This window comes from Mus caroli, unplaced genomic scaffold (assembly GCF_978045245.1).
Source record: "Mus caroli unplaced genomic scaffold, Mus_caroli_1 scaffold_2, whole genome shotgun sequence".
Taxonomy (NCBI): Eukaryota; Metazoa; Chordata; class Mammalia; order Rodentia; family Muridae; genus Mus; species Mus caroli.
This window is the reverse complement of record NW_028227257.1, coordinates 64,796,578-64,816,011: the sequence shown is the minus strand read 5'-3', so window position 1 is coordinate 64,816,011 and position 19,434 is coordinate 64,796,578. Positions and strand designations below refer to the sequence as shown.

Sequence of the window (19,434 nt, the reverse complement as noted above, 5' to 3'; positions counted from 1 at the left end):
CTGAAATGACTTGTTATGATGCTTGCCATCAAGAAAGCACTGGAACGGTTTATATGTTTCTGGGAACATCTCACACACACACACACAGAGAGAGAGAGAGAGAGAGATTGAGAGAGAGAGGCTTCTTGAGAGAGAGAGAGAGAGAGAGAGAGAGAGAGAGAGATTGAGAGAGAGAGGCTTCTTACCACAGGAAGTAAAGCCAGAGCTGATGACTGGCAAATGGATCTCACACGTTTCTAGACTGTAAGATTGGAAACCATTAGGGCAAAGACTGGGTTAGTTACTGTTCTTTCTCGTTCTCAGTGAGTGTTTAGTTAACATGTACTAAGTTGAATTAGAGGTTTGTTTATTTGTTTGTAACAGAAATAAATATATATTTTAAGTGACTCCCCTCCTTTTAAAAGAAATTAAAGTCACAGTGATTTATGAATCATTTCTTGCCAAGGTTTGTAAGTGTTATAAAAAAAATTCTTGGGGAGAATGCTTATAGAAATTTCCTTCCTCAAAGATGTAATCTGGGTACAAAGTCGTGTGTATAATTACCATAATTCTCCATTTCATCTCAACATTTAGTATTAGAGTATAGTATATTATATATAATTGGTGTTAACTTTTCCTGTTACGCCCTTCTCTGTGTGTGTTGCCTCCTTAAGTGAAATGTCTAGCGCTATTGGCTATGAGCATGAAGTCCTGCTGAGAGACTTGCTTCTGAAGAAAAACCTGTCATTCCTAGGTAAGTGTTGCTCAAGCCTTCTCTCTGACTTAGAGTGTCTTCACCGGTACTTAAAGATGAGTATTTTCAGTCTTCCACCTGCACGTGCCATGTACTAAAGGGAGAGAGAGGATGATGACTGATGCTGCGCATGCTACCTTTTATTGATTTAGACCCACTCCCCTATATAGACATCACGTGCACAGGCTTGCAATTAATATTTTATAGAATAAGTGGCTGAAAAAATGCTTTAATATCTGTTGCAGTATTACTTTTGGTGTCATGAGATATTAACCATAATCTAAGCCTTATGAGAGAAAGAAACAAAGAAATATTGTCTATAAAATGCTTTATATATTAAAGAGAATACTTAGAAAAATTCATGTTAGGTATGTTCATGTCCGCATACTGGAAAGTCCTGTTATTGAAAAGCAAAATATTAAGCTTTTATTGCTTTCCTGCCAAGTATTAATTGCATCATAGGTTTAGTATAATTTTTCAAAATCCCCCAATGTCTGCATTCAGATGTGACCCAGTAGAGAATTTTACTGTTCAATGTTATTTCTTTCATCTCTTCATTGTCAGAAACAGAGCCTGGAACAACATCCATGTAATAATGGGGCATCCCAACCATAAAGCACCCAACAAAGCATTAATTTTTCTCCTCTGCTGTGTCTGTGGCAAGCAACGAAAGATCAACAGCAATCGTGCTAGTGAGCAGATTCATGCAGACCTCGAAGAAACTTTATAATTTTAGAGACTAAAAGGGAAAACATATTCCATTACTTAATTTTATTGTAAAATGGACAAGACACTGGTGAAGGAATGTTAAATCCTTAAGAGCTAGGCTAAAACTTTCATCCTGCTCAGTTGTTTAGTTCATAACCCGGAGGAGAGTGGAGTAGGGTAAGTTGCAAGCTGAGAATGATCATAGATATTCACTCATTAAAGTTAAAGAACGTTGATAAATTAGGAACCAGTTACTAAATTTGGAGAGTGGAACCAGTTGAGTGTTTTCATATGAAACGGGCAAGTCAATTGTATAACCGTTGGAAATAATGTAATATGTGAATAAATTTCCCTTTAAAAACACATAATGCTAAATAAAGTGGGTTATCAGCTCAAAGCTAGTTACAATTGGTGCCCATGAGGCACTCTATCGTGTTTTAGAGCCGTAGTGTTCTGATAAAATTATAACGGTATGATCCACCCATTATCCAGATGCAGGTCATTGTAGTTGTCTTCCCTGAGCACACTGGGGTCATTCTTCAGCACCATCTACCAATGGACAGTCACACCCCTCAGGCTCACAGTACCATCTACCAATGGACAGTCACACCCCTCAGGCTCACAGTACCATCTACCAATGGACAGTCACACCTCCTCAGGCTCACAGTACCATCTACCAATGGACAGTCACACCCTCTCAGGCTCACGTGTTTGTCTGGCTTAACTTCTGTTCACTTCCTCCCTGAGGACTAGCAAACTTCAATGGGAAAGAAGTTCACAGAGTTTAGATGTGACCTAAACTTAAGTCTAGAACCTCAGATAACTGGAACTGAGTGTGTTTGACTAGACTCACTTCAAGTCACAAATGCCAATGCTACTATATGGTCAAATAACTGTTTCCAATTGCAAAAATGTATAGAAATACTTAAATACTGAATTTGATGGGTCCCATATATTCCATTCTGTTCTGGGTAAATTATTTGATGGAAATCTATTGGTTGTGTGAGTTTTCTTGAAGGAAATGGGAACAAATTATCTGTTGCTGGAATTCTTGTTGGACTAAACAAATTAGATGTTCTTCTCCCTTTTCCTTGCATCCTGCCTGCTACAATCCATCCATCCATCTTCCATTTTTCTACTTGTATCTTTTCTCACTGAAATTCCTCTCTTCTGCAAGCAGGCTCTTTCTAGATAAACAGCTCAGACTTGGTTGCATCTTTTACGGCCCAAAGCAAAGGCCAGGCAACAGCCTGCTATGATCCTGGTCCATACGTGCTACTTTCAGAAACTGCTGTGTATTGTTAAGTTCACTAGCCATTTGGGAAGCATCCCCATAGTCCCTTTTCATCAAAGAAGTGTGTCACACCATTCAAAATAGAGGACAGATACCATAGGATTCCCCATTACAGAGACTGTGTAACTGCTCTCCCCACGCCCAACTCACCATAAATTCTAGTAGTCCTTGTTTGAGCGCCAGTTCTGTAGTGTGACTTTGTTTGGTGTGGCTTGAACAAACATTGATCTCACAAGATAGGTCATCAGTGAAACACCAAAGAATGGGTTCCACCCAACTCATGCATCAACCAGTGAACCAGTGAGTTTATTGGAGTTATTTGCAGGCATGTGTGACTCAGAGGCAGCTGTATCACAGAAAAGTCCACCCCACTGTGATCGAGAAAGTTTTGTGCTGGAGCTCACTATAAAACATACAGTCAGTTCTACTGAAGGAAGGCTCCTCTCCCAGGCAGGTTTCCACTGCTTTTATAAGCTGTGGGAGTGGCTTTGTGGATTTTGCAACTTGCTGAACCTTTCGAGTTTTGTTAGCTTTCTGAGTCTTAGGATACTGTCTCCTTCCTTGGAAGATGGAGTATGTCAGTTCTGAGGAAATAGGTACCTGACAATACCCTAAGAAGATACCTAACTAATATTTTTTAAAAACGACTAGTAGTAAGCTTAGACAAATCCTTACAGTAATTTCAGTTATGTTTGGAGTATTTCCTCATCAGAATACAAACACTTGTTAGTTTATTCTATGCATTCTAAGTATTCCAATGTAGCAGCAAGCTAACATGTTTATTTACAGTTAAAACATGAAAATCTAAATCTTGTATGAAGTGTATTGTGTAGAATTATTGTTCTTTTACTTTATAAATACCTCCTCAGTGATTAATTAGCTGCAAAGTATTGTGCCAGGCAAACTCAAATAGATGATCATTTTAAAAGCAGTATGGGATAATATCAGTATATAAACAGATTGCTACTCCAACCATATTTTTCTTGCTTATTTGTCTGTTCCTTGAATGTTGTTACTGACATTGTAAATGTTTGCCTCTGTCTTTAGTAAGCAAAAATAATTTCTCTTTCTTCCTATGTCTATCTGTCTGTCTCTTTCTCTCCTCCCCACTCTACTTCTAATCTACAATAGTTTTATAAAACAGCCTTTCTTATTATTATTTAACTATTAATTTTTTATACTTTAGAGCTCATGACTTTCCTCTATGCATTTTATTCTGTTGTAAAATTTCCACCCATTTTATTTTCTTTGACCTCTACCTCTCACCAATAGAAAAGAAAACTAGTATTTTTCTAGCCTTAGTTCTGTCTTGAGTTTCCTTGTCTTGTAGCTATTAGCTGAGCAGTTGAGCAGTTTCAGTGACATGGGACATAGCAAGGCACCGTAGTCCTGGGAGTGTGGTGGAAGGGTAGTCTTGATGGTTGGAAATATACATTTACTCTTACAGATTTATCCTGCCTTAAAAACTTACCTGTTTCATATTATCCAAATAAGTGTTTGAAATAAGATACTTCAAAGATGAATAGATAACCTTAATTTCACTAAGAAGTGATATTTATTCCACAAATTAGCAAGTAAGCTGAATATTGTTCTGAGGATACATCAGTTAGGTCCAGCTTTTGTAGAGCCCTGGTCCCTGGTCCAGAGGGAGCATGGGTCTATCTGTGTACCCTACTTAGCAGGTATGCACCTAGTATCTTTCCAGTGGTAATAAATGTGCTTGGGGTGATTTTAAACTTACGTTGTACTTTAATTACTTTTTTCCTTAAGTGCATGTGTGTAGGTGTGTGCACATGAGTGCAGCTGCCCACAGAGGACAACAGCAAAGGCTTCAGATCACCTGGAGTTGGAATTACAGGAGGTTGTGTGCTGCTCTATGTGGGAACTAGAGATAAAACTTGGTCTTTACTGTTGAGCTCGCTCTCGCCTTCTCTCTCTCTCTCTCTCTCTCTCTCTCTCTCTCTCTCTCTCTCTCTCTGTGTTTCCTTTTTTGTACTAAAAGCCAACAGGGGCATTCATATACTATTTTTATACTAAAAACTACTAGCTATATTTTAGAGATTAAAAAAAAAAAACCCTGCTGTCTCCTAAATAGTGTTTCTTAGTGAAGTTGTGTTAGACAGAATTTTGTGTATTCCACAGCTTGCTTTCAGCAGACCTCCTCCTGGACTTCCGGAATGGCTGCTCTGACTTGCCAGTTTGGCTCTCTTGCACTGAGCTCACCAGTCTTTTAAGTGATTGTTATGGAAAAATGCTGGAAGATTTTTAAAAACACTTTTTAAAAGTTAACTCAAGTATGCAAACTTCCAGGAAATTCTTCTATAGATCTCAGTGTCTGTGAGCAGTTCTTTCCGCAGGCCGCCCAGTTAGACTCAGTACTGAGTAGTTAGCTTATTGAGTCTCCAACATATCAGGAACTGCACACACCTTTACGTTCAAGTGCACAGAGAACACTCTGCTTGAAGTCCATTAGGAAGCATTTGTGCTCCTCCACATTGCCTCCAAGGGCTCCGTGAGACCATGCTTTGCGATGCTGTACCTTCTCTCCAGCTTTTCTATATTTTGAGGGGAGTGGTTGGCTCGCTTTCAGGGAGACTTTTGAGACCTTTGGGCCGAGAGCAGTGGAATATAGTGAAGAAATGGTGACAGCAATGGGAGAGTAAGAGCCTTTAAGAACTCATCCCAGAGACAGAAGAGAAACCACTCATCAGCTCAGGTTGGCATGTCTCCAGGTCAAGGGGACTTTCATTAGTGCCTCCAACAGCCACTGTTGGGTGCAAACTCTTGTTAAGTTTGACTTAATAAGGACGGCTCTGGAGGTATTTTCTTCTCTCTAGCAAATGTTACCCCGTTAGTAGACACTAACAATTACTTTGAGTGACACCTGAGAGGCACTTACTTTAGCCCTGCCTCACTCCTTTCCCCCTATGCTTAGACAAACCAGCATATTTTATGCGGGTGCATTTTGAGCATCCATGTATTACTCTCTGGGACTCCAAGAGGGTCTAATGTGTAAAATTAAATAGGCTTAGGGAAGGATGTCCCTTGCCCAAAGAAATTAGGATCTTTGTTTCTAAGAGTTCATCTGTTCCTGCTGTTTCCTCCACTACCTTGAAACAAGGGTGCTGCGCTAGGGCAGTCATCTTAGTGTGACAAACGGGATTATGATTTCAGGTGAGGAGCAGGCAGCAAGAGCAGGTGAGGCAGAGAGTACTTAGGTGGTTTACATGCAGATGTTAGCAGTGATAGGAGAATAGAAATAAGCAGATGATGTAGGCTGTAGGGAGCAGAGATGGTTAGATACTTTGTCGTAAGGAATCAAACACTTAAATGCCTGTCTATTGGAGTGTTAAAAGAAGATAGATTTTGCAGTGTCAGGAATGTGCTATTAGGGGTATTGGTAATTGGGGTTCCACCCTCTTCCTGGAGACACTACAATGAAAAGAGATTGTTCTCAAATATTCTTGTATATACTTCCTTCTAGAACCAAGAGAGGGGAACCTTAGACAACTCCCTGCTGTTTGAACACACATATACTCTCTCTCTCTCTGAAACACCAAACATCTGAATGGTGTTGCTGTGACTACTTGCTCAAGGCCCACAGCCCTTCCCTCGCTGTCACTGTAGTTAGATAGCATGCCTGCCGCTCTTCTGCTTTCCTGACCACAAACAATTTCTGGAAACTCTTGGTTGTTAGCAGCAGAAATCCAAAGGCACTGTTGCACTTGCTCACACAAAGAACTAATAGGTTTTAATAGAGACCTGGCAGCAGCCAAGGAGAGCACTTTGCTTTAGGTGTGCCTGGTGCTCAGAAGACAAGTCTGTCACCCACCCCGCCTGTGTCCTCGGCATGTGTACTTCCCAGTGCTGCCCTCCTTCTCAGGAAGCAAAGATGGCCACTGACAGGCATCATTAGTTTATTTCTTAGTACTGTAATCTCAAAAAAAGTTGTCCTGTCACCTCAAAAAAAAAAAATCACAGACAGGGTTCTGATGTCAGCTTCTTTGGTCCAGTGTCCACTCAGAGCTGAGTGGCTGGGGGGACAGGTCACTGACTACCTAGCAAAATCATAGTGTGGGATAGCAATGCCAGGCAGGATAGTTGCAGGGAATCCAAACAAAGCATTCTCTCTCTGCAGTGAATTAATTGCAGTTTCTATGTTTATTCTCCATACTCAGAGCCTACCTGAGTCAAATCATTTACTATTACTACTGGATTGACTCTGTGGTCTGTCTACATTACAGATTTGCATATGTGGGGATATATTTGTTCCAGTAAGGACTCTTAATTATTTCTTGCAACAGTGAATATGCCTCTTCCATGGATACCAATTCAGGGAGAAAAAGCAAGGAGAGATAGGCTAACATTCTGCCACTCATCAGAATTTTGACATTGGCACAGGCTCTATGTTTTTGAAGGAGAAACTGCCTGAGTCTACATTACAACCTACTACTCTCCCAGTAGCCTGTGAGGGTGTGTCTCATTTGTCTCCTGTAGTGTTTGAAAGATTGGCCCATAAGGAGTGGTACTTTAGGAGGTGTGGCCTTGTTGGAGGAAGTATGTCACTGGAGTTAGGGCTTTGAGGTCTCAGATGCTCAATCCAGGCCTAGTGTGTCTCAGTCTTCTTGTGCTGCCTGCAGATCTGGATGTAGAACTCTCAACTTCTCTAGCACCATGTTTGCCTGCATGGCACCATGCTTCCCACCATGATGATAATGGACTGAACCTGTGAACTGTAAGTCAGCCGCAGTTAAATGTTTTTCTTTATAAGAGTTGCTATGGTTGAGACTAAGACATCTACCATGCTGATTTGTCTGTTCCTTTGAAGCATGAAGCCAAAAACATTTCCAGTGATTTGCTCTGTTCCCCACTCCACACCCAGCCAGGACAGCCTACCTAGCTCCTCTTCACACTGCTCCAGCTTCTGGACCTCCTACTTGTTTCCTATCTTCAGTTTCCCTTAGTATTGTCCCCTAAAGACATAAGCAGAGAATAAGATCAGAGCAGTCATTGGCAGTCCTTATTAGTGACTTTGATAAAGATTTGGTAAAGATTTCATTTCTGTGCGAGGTAGTCTTGCCACTCATTGTTTGTGTTCTGTGTACCCTTACACCATTTGTATATCATAATGGCAACTGTTACTGAAGCCCTACCGATGCCTTCAGCAGAAAAGACGGTGAAACTTCTTAGGGAACATACAGAGAAGAAAGGTTGCACCTCTAAGCACTCAATTAAGAATGTTCTAGAAAATGTGATGTAAGCACATGACATACTAGCGTAGAAGAGATAAACTATAGTTTTTTTGTTTTGTTTTGTTTTGTTTTTATTGTGTTGATGTATTTGCTTTGGGCTCTCTCTGAATTTAGAAACCTGTACAATGTTTTAAATGAGTATCTTTTAATCATTTGTTTATTTTATTTAGTAGTTTCTATCCATTAAGAAAACCATGGGTCACTTCAGAGTGTCACTTCTCATTTTCAGGTCTTGCAAACTGGAATTTGTACAATTTCTTTGGAAATGATGTATATCTTAAATTTAAAGATTGTAATAAACCAGTACAGGTTAAGGAAAACATTTTCTTAATAGTCTTAAATATGATTCTTAAGTATATCTTAACTAGTTTCAGATGTGTCTTATTCTCTGACTAAACTTCAGCCCTTTATTTTAAACAAAGGAATTGTGTAATTAGTAGCTAATTGCTTTGGATATTTTGGGTACTTCAAGGAGATAATTCAAAGGCCATTGAAATTAAGCGCTCACAATGTTCTTTACGCATGTGTGATCCCCATTGAAAATATCACCTAAGAACAGGGCTGACAATGGAAAAATAAACAGAGACCTGTGTTGTTTTTGTATAGTTGAAATAGTATTCAAAAGTAGTTTTTAAAAATCTCTTTCTTCTGTGGACACAGTTTTGTTGAGTTTTGAGATGTAAGGACAGGAGGACTTCTGAAGCTCGAATTCCTCTGAATGGTATCTGATGTGGCCACCCACCAATCACACAGAAGGAAAAGGAGAATCCTTCGCTCTTCATAAGTTATCATACATGTTCCAACTTAATTATTGCCATAATTGAGAATTGTAGAGTAATGTAGAGTCTGTGAGGACAAAGTAGGACTGGGTTGACATGGCTCTCATCTACTGTCATCTCTACTTAAGAAATCCAAGTCTTGATGGGTAACTTAACTTCTCTGCGCTTCTTTTCGGATGTATTAGTTAGAATGTGGGTGTAGTCATCTCTAACACCTGACCAGCACAGACATATAGTTTTGTGAGGTCCTTGTTATCTATAATTCTTCATTTGGTGGATGTGAAGGCTTGTAAGTGATAATATTCTTATATTTATTTTGATGCTGAAACAGACCATAGGATCAGTGAATTTAGGAGCTATGAAATGTATAGATTTATATGTGCACCTAGAGCCAGGAAAGTCTTTCTTCCAGTCTGCTGTGCTCACTGACTAAGGTCAGTAGAACTGATGGGGCAAGGGTACTAAGAGTGCTATTTCAGATTGCTGCTCGCACGGTTTTCTCTTCTCTTAACTAATATTATTTCTTGTCTTTCCTCATTTTTTTTTATTATTTTATGTTTTTTGAAGAGAGAGTAGACATCTAGTTTCAACTAGGGAGAGACAAGAATCTGAAGTAACTACTTAACTAAAGTATGTGTAAAGTTGAAGAATCTCTATGAACTCTGTAGTTCTTGGGGAAATGTAGACTGCACACCTGTCTCTAGTGGAGGGGAATATCTGCACAGATCAATAGTCAGATAAGAAATAGGAATGTGATCATGGTTACCCAGTAATAGCACAGTCCTCTGTTCAGAATGGATTTCTGGAGAGATTCTACTCAAATCTAAAGACCAGATAAGGGAGGTGTTACTTAAAACACTACTGATGTAAGAAAAATTATTAAAGAAGGGGTCACTTCTGTCCTTTACAGCCACAGTTAGTTGAAGTTCAGACATTTGGAGAACCACAGGACTTTCAAAGAAACCTCAAACTTTGGGCCAGCATCATTGCCTCTGTGCTTTATCTATGCCTAAGGAGTTAAATAAATTTACAAAAAAAGAAATCACCCAACTAAGTAGGCTTTACAGAAACCATAAATAATATTTAAAATGTACGTTTAATTAATGTACTTGTTTTTTCGAGGCATCGAATACATGTGGAGAGTATGCTGGTAGTGAGGGGGGACACCAGAGTCAGGTCCTCTAAGCAACAACATCAATGTGTCCAAGCCTGTGGGCACAGTCACTGCAGAGGAGCCAGCACATAGTGGGTAGAAAGAACTAAGGGCAGAACAAAGCACACAGCTTCAGACTCCTGCAAGTGCAGCATGCCAACCAATTTCAAGTCTACCTGGAGGTTTTCTAAACCTCTATAGTGCTCTATTGTCAGGAACCCATTTGAAATCCAAGGGCCTGGTCCTGTGAAGGCTCGATGCCCCAACATAGGGGAATGCCCGGACGGGGAGGCCAGAGTGGATGGGTGAGCACCCTCTTATAATCAGGGGGAGGGGGCAGGGGGAGGGAGAACTGGAAAAGGGGGTATATCCAATAAAATCCAATATCCAATATCCAAATCCAATATCCAATATCCAAAAAATATCCAATAAAAGAAAAGAAAACAAAAAACAAAAAAACAGAAATCCTAGGGCCAAGAAAGAAGCATAGCGTAAAGGCAGGAAGCTGGGTCAGTCGGTAGGCTTGCCCGTAGGTAGGCTTGCCCATGAGGCCCAACCCAGTGAGCCACCTGTTCACAGTGCTTCTGCCTCGACTTGCACTATTCTCTCTGCACTGTTCTCTTCACTCAACATCACGGAATTATCCAGGTTGCATAAAACAGGTTGCATATAAGCAGGTTGGGGCACCCCTACATGGGGGCATGAAATGAAGGGGTATGGCAGTGACTGTTTTGTAAGTAAAATAAAGAGCATTTCAGATGTTTTAAATAACCTCTTATTATAAGAAACACTGGCAAGGACTCAGATATTAAGAGGCTATGCTGGGCACAGTATAGGATCAAGTTCATAGATACTGAGAATATGGAAGGACTTGAAGATAGGGGAAAGATGGCAGACAGACTTATGACTGAGCCTTTGTCCCCTGATACTTTGGAATTCTCTACAAAAGGATGGGAACATTCCCTAGCTTCATCTAGTAGCCAAGTTTGGGGTTTGGGATTTTAAATGTTCACATGAGGGAAGCCATGGAGTAGCAGTCCCGTGAGTTATTTTGCACCATGCAGTGTGCTTCTGCTCTTAAAGGGGTCTGAGTGTGCTTGCGGATTGCTTGGTGACCTTTGAAGTTTTGTTCTGAGCTGTTGTCAGAAGCATATCATTGTTTTAACATCTACATAGGCTGAGGAAACTAAGGTAGTTTTAGTGAAATATTATCTATTGTGTTGTTGTTGTTGTTAATGTCAACCAGCTTTTAAAACTCCATCATGTGTCTCAACCATCTCTCAAAACATTAGGGTTGATTTGAATAAATACCTCTGGTCAGAGTACAGTTAAAGAGTAGGAATTTTCTGTTCTATTTTTGTAGCCCAGTTTCAGAATCCTTTTGTTTTAAAAATTAACCTTAGTTTGATTTGTATTTCATTATTTCAATGGCTTGATTTTCATTTTTATTTTTATTTGTATTTTTGTATTTCAAAGAGAGAGAACTGTTCTGAATGCTAGCTAGCATCAAGCCTTCTAAATCTGAGTAAAAATACCAACTTCTAACAGCATTCCACTTAGATATCTACGTTAATGTGTGTCTTCTCATTAAAAGCTTATTTATGTTTAAAATGCTGACCTTTCAGGATGTACACAAGAATGCTCTAAAACAGAGCTTCTCAAAGCTGGCCGTGAAACCACTGTCTTGGGCTGACAAATGGATTGGAAATAAGCTACCCAACACTGGGGATGGGCCATTAATTTTAATCAAAGTTGATGCAGGAAGGCCAATGGGATGCATGACAATGTCAACAGCCCAGTAGGTGTTAAGAGACCACTCGGCCTTCCTTGTTACTTGGTTGGGCCATTAGTTGAGGTTGGGTGAAGACAGAAAGCCATGCCTGGAATTGAATGACCAGGTCACTCCAAAATCTAATGGAGAACTCTCTGTTTCAGAAATCACATCGTAATGCCATTAGAAGTCAAGGACAGCATTTAGAAAATACTAGGAGGGTTGTTTTCTTTCTTTCTTTCTTTCTTTTTTTTTTTTTTCCAAGCCCCTTGCTAGTTTTTCCAACTTTATCTGGGTCTCCGTTTCTCTGCTTTCTTCCCTTCCAACAGGGTCATTGATATTTACAGAAGAAGTTGAAAAGACAGAGAAAACATTTTCAAGCCTGTTTGTTTTTTGGATGTGCATACAGACTTCAGGCCTTCAAACTCCCAATCGGAGAAACAGTTGTATACCTAAGGGATTAAACAAGACAACCGACTGTGGAGATCTCCCTCTCCCTCCTTTCCTTTTATTAATTTAAATCAGAGTTTCCTGACTGCTTTAACAGAAGCATTCATTTCCTGGTTGCAAAGGCTACCGTGCTTCTGCCTTACTGTAAACTGTCAATATTGACTACTAGCAATAGTGACTTCCATTGTAGCAGCTCTCTTTACTTTCCATCAGTAAGTATATTTATTTTGAGAATTTTCAATTACCCAAAAAAAGGTAGCTCTTGACAGCTTGGATTAATGATGTTTATAATAAAGACATAAAAATGCAAAAAAGGACAAAGAAGCATTCTTGTATCTCTGATTCAGTTTTGGGAAGAAAATTCATTTATTCTGACATGGCATTGCACGCATAAGAAAGACACGTATGGCTGCATTAGTAATTTTTACACATATTTAAGAAAGAAAAGCAATTATATTGCTGTCTTTTTAATGGAGTGCCTCGATAAATGATAGTGTTTGTTCTTCCTGCAGATGAGGATCAGCTCCGTGCAAAGGGCTATGACAAAACCCCAGACTTCATTTTACAGGTGCCAGTTGGTAAGTGCTTGGATATGCATCTCTGTATAGAAGGGGGTTGGGGTTTGGTTTGGGTTTTGGCTTGGGTTTTTTTTTTTTTTTTTTTTTTTTGCATGTTATTATTAGCAAATGTTTTCAGAGTAGATTATCTTTATAATACTGTGTTGAAATGAGTAAACTATTGGAAAAGATGATCTTATATTGTCTCGCAGTTGGTTCAGATGAAGCTTGTGCCTCAAAACTTCTCCATACACTTAAGGAAGGGGCGAGCATGCCTTCTGAAGGCATTTTTAAAGTTGCCCTTCTCAGTTCATTTCTCTAAATTTTGAATTTTAAAAACACAGCTTTGCCAGATAGCCAGGCACACTTTGGTCTTGACATGTCACTTGTCGAGCCACAGAACAGCGTCGTAAGCACTAGGAAAGGGAGTTTTGAAAAATGGGGTGAGGAGAACAGGATGAAACTGTGGCCCCAGCGTGCCTGGTGATGAACTCACACAAACGTGTTGTTTTATAAATTACGCCCACAGTGAGTGGCAGAGGCTAAGCCCCTGCTCATTAATGTGAGGCATAGAGAGGCCAGGACATAGTTGAGGATTTTCAATCTTCCCTCTCCTTCACAATGTATTAGTAATGCTTTGTCCCTTAGCTGTGGAAGGGCACATAATTCACTGGATTGAAAGCAAAGCCTCATTTGGTGATGAATGTAGCCACCACGCCTACCTGCATGGCCAATTCTGGAGCTACTGGAATAGGTAAGGTCCCATTATTTTTCTCTTAAGATAAACGATACTCAGAGGAAGTCTCATTAGAAAAAAATATTTTGTTTAACAGGTAAAAATGCTAGGAGCCTTTTTTTCCCTAGTAAATACAGACTCTATTAATGTATTCATTTGAGATAATTTAAATTTCTCTGCTTTCATGATGTTGCTTTATTTTTTAAAACTTAAAAATCTGTGCTTAAGGTCAAAACAAGTATAGCCTACTTCCTGCTTTCCAGTGATTACATTAGTGTCACTTAAAATACAGATAACAAGCTGTGGTGCATAATATGGTATAGACACTGAATTTTATCCTTTTGATGTGGAATTTATGCTTCCTTCTAGACCATAAAAATTAATTTATTCACAGTTACCTGAAGACAGTATCCAAACCACAGGAAAAATGAAAATGATTTGCCTTACAGTACCAAACAGTTTATGTATGGATTTCTACAACCATCCTGATGAGATGGAAGTCTCCACAATTAAAGCGGTTCAGGTTGGGGCAGATGCACCAAATACCTGCCCTGTGCCTGGACCTGAAAGTTGTCTCATTTAATTCCTCCAAAGAGGTTACGTGTGTGTGTGTGTGTGTGTGTGGTGGAGGAGGAGGTTGTGCATGTGTGCATGCATGGCCATAGTATATGGGTTCATGTGACTGTGTGCAGGAGTATATATGTGTTACTGTGGGTGTGCAGTCCCAGTGTTGGCCTTAGATGGTCTTCCACAATAACCCACCACTTTCCCACTTTATTTATTGAGGCATGTCTCCCACGGAACCTGGAGATCACTGACTGTAGCTTGTCCTGGGGAATCTCATCTCTGCCTTCTGATTGCTAAAATACAGGCAACAGTCATGCCTGCCTGGCCTTGATCCCGGTGCGGGGCTTTGGCCTTCCAGTCCTCAGACTTGTGTAGCAACAGTTTCTCAACTGAGGCATCTCCCCAGCCCAGCAAGTTACTGTTGTCCCCATTGTATAGATAACTAAACTGATACTCAAAGAAAGAGTATGTTATCCTGCTGGTTCTCATTACGTTGATCCTCGCCTCCCCCACCCCATCCATCTCTAACAGTGTCCTGTCATCTGCAATGCAATGTTGAATCTCTGATTTTTTTTTATGATTGTAATTTTTTTTTTTAATGATTTCATTCCTGTTCTCACACTCTGTGTTTTCCTCCACGAAAACAAGAAATGGATCGGGGGCAACCTTTCTAGATTAGCCGTGCTCTTCTGCCATTGGTCAACAGTAAGAATACAGTAATAAGATGACACATGCCCAGATCATTAAGGAAGGAGATGGTAGCATCTGCAGGCAACAGTGTGGGCTGTGGGTAGGAGGCTATCGAATTTGGCATCATATTGTTACTCAGCTTTACAAAAGGCCAGCAGATCTTGCCCGTGGCAGCTGTGCTAAGCTACGCCTACTCTTTGCCATGGTAACAGTGATGATGACAGAGTGCTGAATGTAATGCCCTTCTTGATTTCCTTGTGTAATTGTGCGTAGCACCCAAGCTTTACTTTACAGGGACAGAGGAGGAAAGTGCAAAATGTTTTAGAAATCAATGCTGCCTCAGCGTTTCCTGGGTGTTAGTCGGCCATTATTCAAATTAGCATTAATGTGGCAAATTGAATTTTAGATTTTTAGCGATTTTCTGATGAGTTTGAACTAGTAAAGAAAGCATCTGTTTTGAGAGTATAGGGAAAGCAATGACAGGAAAATCAAACCTCCTAAGTTTGGGTTACTAAAGGGTTAAAAACAATTGATCATGTAAATCACGGCACATTAAGACTGTGTTCCCCTTTTTGGTACTGGTCACATCTTTTCTGAAGAACAAATAGAAGTTCAATTTCAAACAAGAAAGCTCAATTAAAAATGCCAAAATCACGTCTTCATCCTGAAACAACTCAACTACTGAGCACCTACCGTATGCCTCCCACATATCAATCAGAAGCACATTACATGATCTACTCACCCTATAGGAAACCTGTAGATTATGGACATGGCTCAAGGGAGAATGAGGGGTCAATATTTTAATGTGGTTTCATTACAGCTGAGTGGGATTTTGTTTGGGTTTTGGTGTGTGTGTGTGTGTGTGTGTGTGTGTGTGTGTGTGTGCACACGCGCGCGTGTAACCTTGGCTGGCCTAGAACTCATCATGTAGGCTTCAAACTCACAAAGATCCACTTGACTCTGCCTCCAGAGTTCTGGGATTTATGGTGCATACCACCATGCTCAGCTTGTCTTGTGTTTTTTGAATATTATTTTGTTTTATTTTTTATTCTAGTATTTTACATAGAGTATCATTATTTACATACCTAAACATATACTTTGCATTTACATGCACTAAGCAGGCACTGTTTATATGGAGCATGTTATATGATAGGAAATGTTAGCCTTGGTTTTCAGCATTCCAGATCATTCCGGGAATATATATCATACAGGTTGTCACCAATGCCACCAAATGTTTGCAGGGAACCAAAGAAATGCAAACAGTGCCAAAGTGAACCATGGACCATTGAGACATCACAATCCAAATGGAGGGCAATAAGAATGCAGCAGTCAGAACAGATTTACCAGTGGCCTAGCATTTAGACCCAAGGCAATGTTAGCCATCCATGAATGTGTGGAATCCTAATGTTTATTTCTTATCTGTGAACACAGCGCACAGAACAGGAGATGAAGTTCTCAGCAATAGTAGACATTCTCTCAAAAGTAGCCTTTCAAAGAGACTTGCATTTGGACTAAACCCAAGCCAGGGGAGAGGGGTGTTGACCCTAATTGACAATAAAACCCATAGGGATCTAATTGTCACACTGCTTTTGGGGTAACAGATTTTTATGTAAGAGCATTCAAGTCATATTTTAAGACAATTTTTTATAATGTCATTTTTTCCATACCAGTAATTGCTGAACCCCTAGTTTTTGGTTGACATCTTCATAAGAGCGTTCTTTCTTAATACAATATTTTTTATTCAGGCTTCAACAGTTTTGAGAGTTGGTCATTCACTCCATCTTTATTAAAACCTTTGATTTTCTTGTTGGCATAGTCAGGATTTCTATTCCTGCACAAACATCATGACCAAGAAGCAAGTTGGGGAGGAAAGGGTTTATTCAGCTTACACTTCCATACTGCTGTTCATCGCCAAAGGAAGTCAGGACTGGAACTCAAACAGGTCAGAAAGCAGGAGCTGATGCAGAGGCCATGGAGGGATGTTCCTTACTGGCTTGCTTCCCCTGGCTTGCTCAGCCTGCTCTCTTATAGAACCAAGATTACCAGCCCAGAGATGGCACCACCCACAAGGGGACCCCCCCCCCCGCCCCCGTGATCACTAATTGAGAAAATGCCTTACAGTTGGATCTCATGGAGGCACTTCCTCAACTGAAGCTCCTTTCTCTGTGATAACTCCAGCTGTGTCAAGTTGACACCAAACTAGCCAGTACACTTGTCTTCCATGATGTCTTTTGTGTGTATTTCTCCCTCTATGCCAGCAGCTTCCTTGGTCTTTTCCACTGATTCTTCTTCCTGGCTGCTGGCTAGAGGGCACACCTCTCTTTTATCTACATCCACTGATGAGTAGACCTGCAGATCGTTCACTGGGTCCTGTGGTATTAAATGCTACCTCTATATTGGTTTCTGCTAATGTTGGCTCCCCAGATCTAGCACTGACTGAGATGAATTTCTGCCTGTCCTTCATGGTATCTTCTAAGTAGCTCAGATTTAACATTCATAAAGCTGATTTTCTTTTTTTTTTTTTTCCTTCACTCTTGTTATTCTTCCATCCTTCCTCAGTTCAACTAATGGTGCCACAATGTGCACTCAGTTCAGAAATCTAAGTTTACCATAGATCCATTAGCTCTGTTTTTACGTGTCTCAAACTGGGTATGTATTTCCATTTCACCTACTGCTTGTTGCCTTGACACCCATTAGCATCTCTTGGGCAATTACTTTGGCTTTCAAAACTGATTTCCTCAAACCCAGTCTTACAGCCCTATGGGCAGCTTTGCGTATCCCTGACTTGGAAAACGTGAATTATATTGTGTCATTCCCCCTCGCACCCTCCCCCAACCCCACCCCCCAACTCAAAACATTTCACTGTATTGCTGTTACATCAGAAATAAAATCCCAACTCTGCTCTGGTACTCAGGGCCCTGTGAAGAATCTGTCCTCCCTCTCAGCCCAGTCGATACATTCTCCTCTATCCTACTAACCCATCTTATTTTTGCAATTCCTATCACATGTATTTCCTTGGTTTTCCTTGAATCCTTGTTTGTAGTTCAACTTTTTTCCTCTGCCCCATCCTCTTGCCTGGACGTTTCTTTGCTTGCATTGCCGCTTAACTTCTTCATGTGACATCCAGAGCTCAGCTCATTTCCCATTCTTGGAAGCACATCTTTGATCACCCAATCTCATAAGTAAAAATCCTTGGTCAGCTCTGTCTCCTCTCAGGGCTTTAGCCCCACATGAATGAATGAGTGTGTGAGTAGGTGAGCTGGGTGCATGAATGAATAGAAAGTGATGAAAATATGCTCTAGGAAACTCTTGAAAAGCACAATCCCTTTTATATTATCATTTTGAAATGTCTCTCTCATTGCTCTGGTATGAAACTGTAGCAATTTGTCTTGCTTTAATTTGCCTTTAGAAGATTTAAATTCCTCAATGCAGTCACTTCTCCAAAACAGGAGAGACTGTCTGAAGACCATGGGCTGCTTTCCCAACCCCCACTTTGACATAAGCCTTGACTAATTCCTCAACACGCATCCATCTCTGCCTCTATGTAGTCAAATAGTGAGCCTCCGAGAAGCTGCGTTTGTCCCCAATATAACCACAAATGCTTGAGTGCTGCTAGAAGACATTTCTATATGAAACCAACACTGCTAGGCCCTCAATTCCTCTTTCTGTAGTCACGAAGTGAGTCCTTCGACACTGGCTCACACGGTTAAGTCTGCTTTAATATTCTTGGTGGCAGATAGAAGAGCAAAACAATTCTGCAGTTGAAGGCCAGATTTTGTGCTTGATTCTAACATACTTCCCATCAAAGAAGCAGGAGAATGAAAAACTTGACAGAAGGACCTGCATGCTATGGTGATCATTGTCCAACAACTGCTGACCAAGAAGAACATGGCGTGCTGGAGAAATGGCTCAGTGGTTAAGAGTACTATCCTAGAGGTCCTGAGTTCAATTCCCAGCAACCACATGGTGGCTTATAACCATCTGTAATGGGATCTGATGCCTTCTTCTGGTATGAAGACAGTAACTCATATAACTCACACATAGGTTCAGACCTTCTGCTGGTCTTGGTGTCTTCAGGCACACTGTCATCAGGAGCATTGATTTTAAAAGTACACTATAGGCAAGCAGTGCAAAGACCATGAAAGCCAGCTGGTGGAAATGACGAGGTTCTGTGTGCTTGAATTCAATTTTTCAATATAGTTATCCTTGAAGTGATGGAAGGAATATCAGGTTTGAATCTAGATTGCGTTGGTCTCATGTATGGGAACAGCTTGCCCATCTACAGAATTAATAATACTTTTCTTATTATCTTATTTTAAAAATCAGTTACTCAGTATCTGTAAAGCACTTTGATATGTGCTAGCAGTCCACAGCTAGGAATCTGCCTCTGTGTTTTTCTTCTGTATCACTTCGTCAGACAGTTTGAATCACCTTCTTTAACATAGCAACTCTTTAGCTAGCTTCAGCGTTCAACTTGGCTGACATTGCTTTAGAAAACCTTATTGCTTCCGCAAAGCCACTCCTGCTTGTGTTCTGCTGGTGATCCCACAGCAGTTATCAAGCATTATAATTGGTGTTTGCTTGTCACCTCCTTCGAGTTAATGCTACCTAGTTGTTTTATCTATCTTTAAATGCTCAGAAATTGGCAGAATGCCTGTCACACAGTAGGCGATCAGTGGATAGTTATTCATTGCATGATTGTGCGATAGGTATACTCATACTTAAATGTGCAACTATAATTGAA

At 40.3% G+C, this 19,434-nt stretch overlaps 1 protein-coding gene and 1 long non-coding RNA gene across 11 annotated transcripts in view; one reads left to right on the top strand and one right to left on the bottom strand.

Moving 5' to 3' along the window:
* Cdin1 (CDAN1 interacting nuclease 1) overlaps window positions 1–19,434 on the top strand; it is a 207,646-nt gene that overhangs the window by 102,087 nt on the left and 86,125 nt on the right. For all 10 annotated transcript variants that reach the window (XR_015046502.1, XR_015046501.1, XR_015046500.1 and 7 more), the window contains 3 exons: window positions 666–733; window positions 12,653–12,718; window positions 13,346–13,451. Coding sequence is in view for 7 of the 10 variants with exons in the window: in XM_021153861.2 (XP_021009520.1) it covers window positions 666–733; window positions 12,653–12,718; window positions 13,346–13,451 (240 nt within the window). In the remaining 3 variants the exon portion in view is untranslated. The remainder of the gene's footprint in view (window positions 1–665; window positions 734–12,652; window positions 12,719–13,345; window positions 13,452–19,434) is intronic.
* Window positions 1–19,434, bottom strand: part of LOC110287211 (uncharacterized) — a 74,286-nt gene that overhangs the window by 17,086 nt on the left and 37,766 nt on the right. The window contains exon 3 of the long non-coding RNA XR_002377188.2: window positions 7,632–7,708. This is a non-coding gene — a long non-coding RNA (uncharacterized LOC110287211). The remainder of the gene's footprint in view (window positions 1–7,631; window positions 7,709–19,434) is intronic.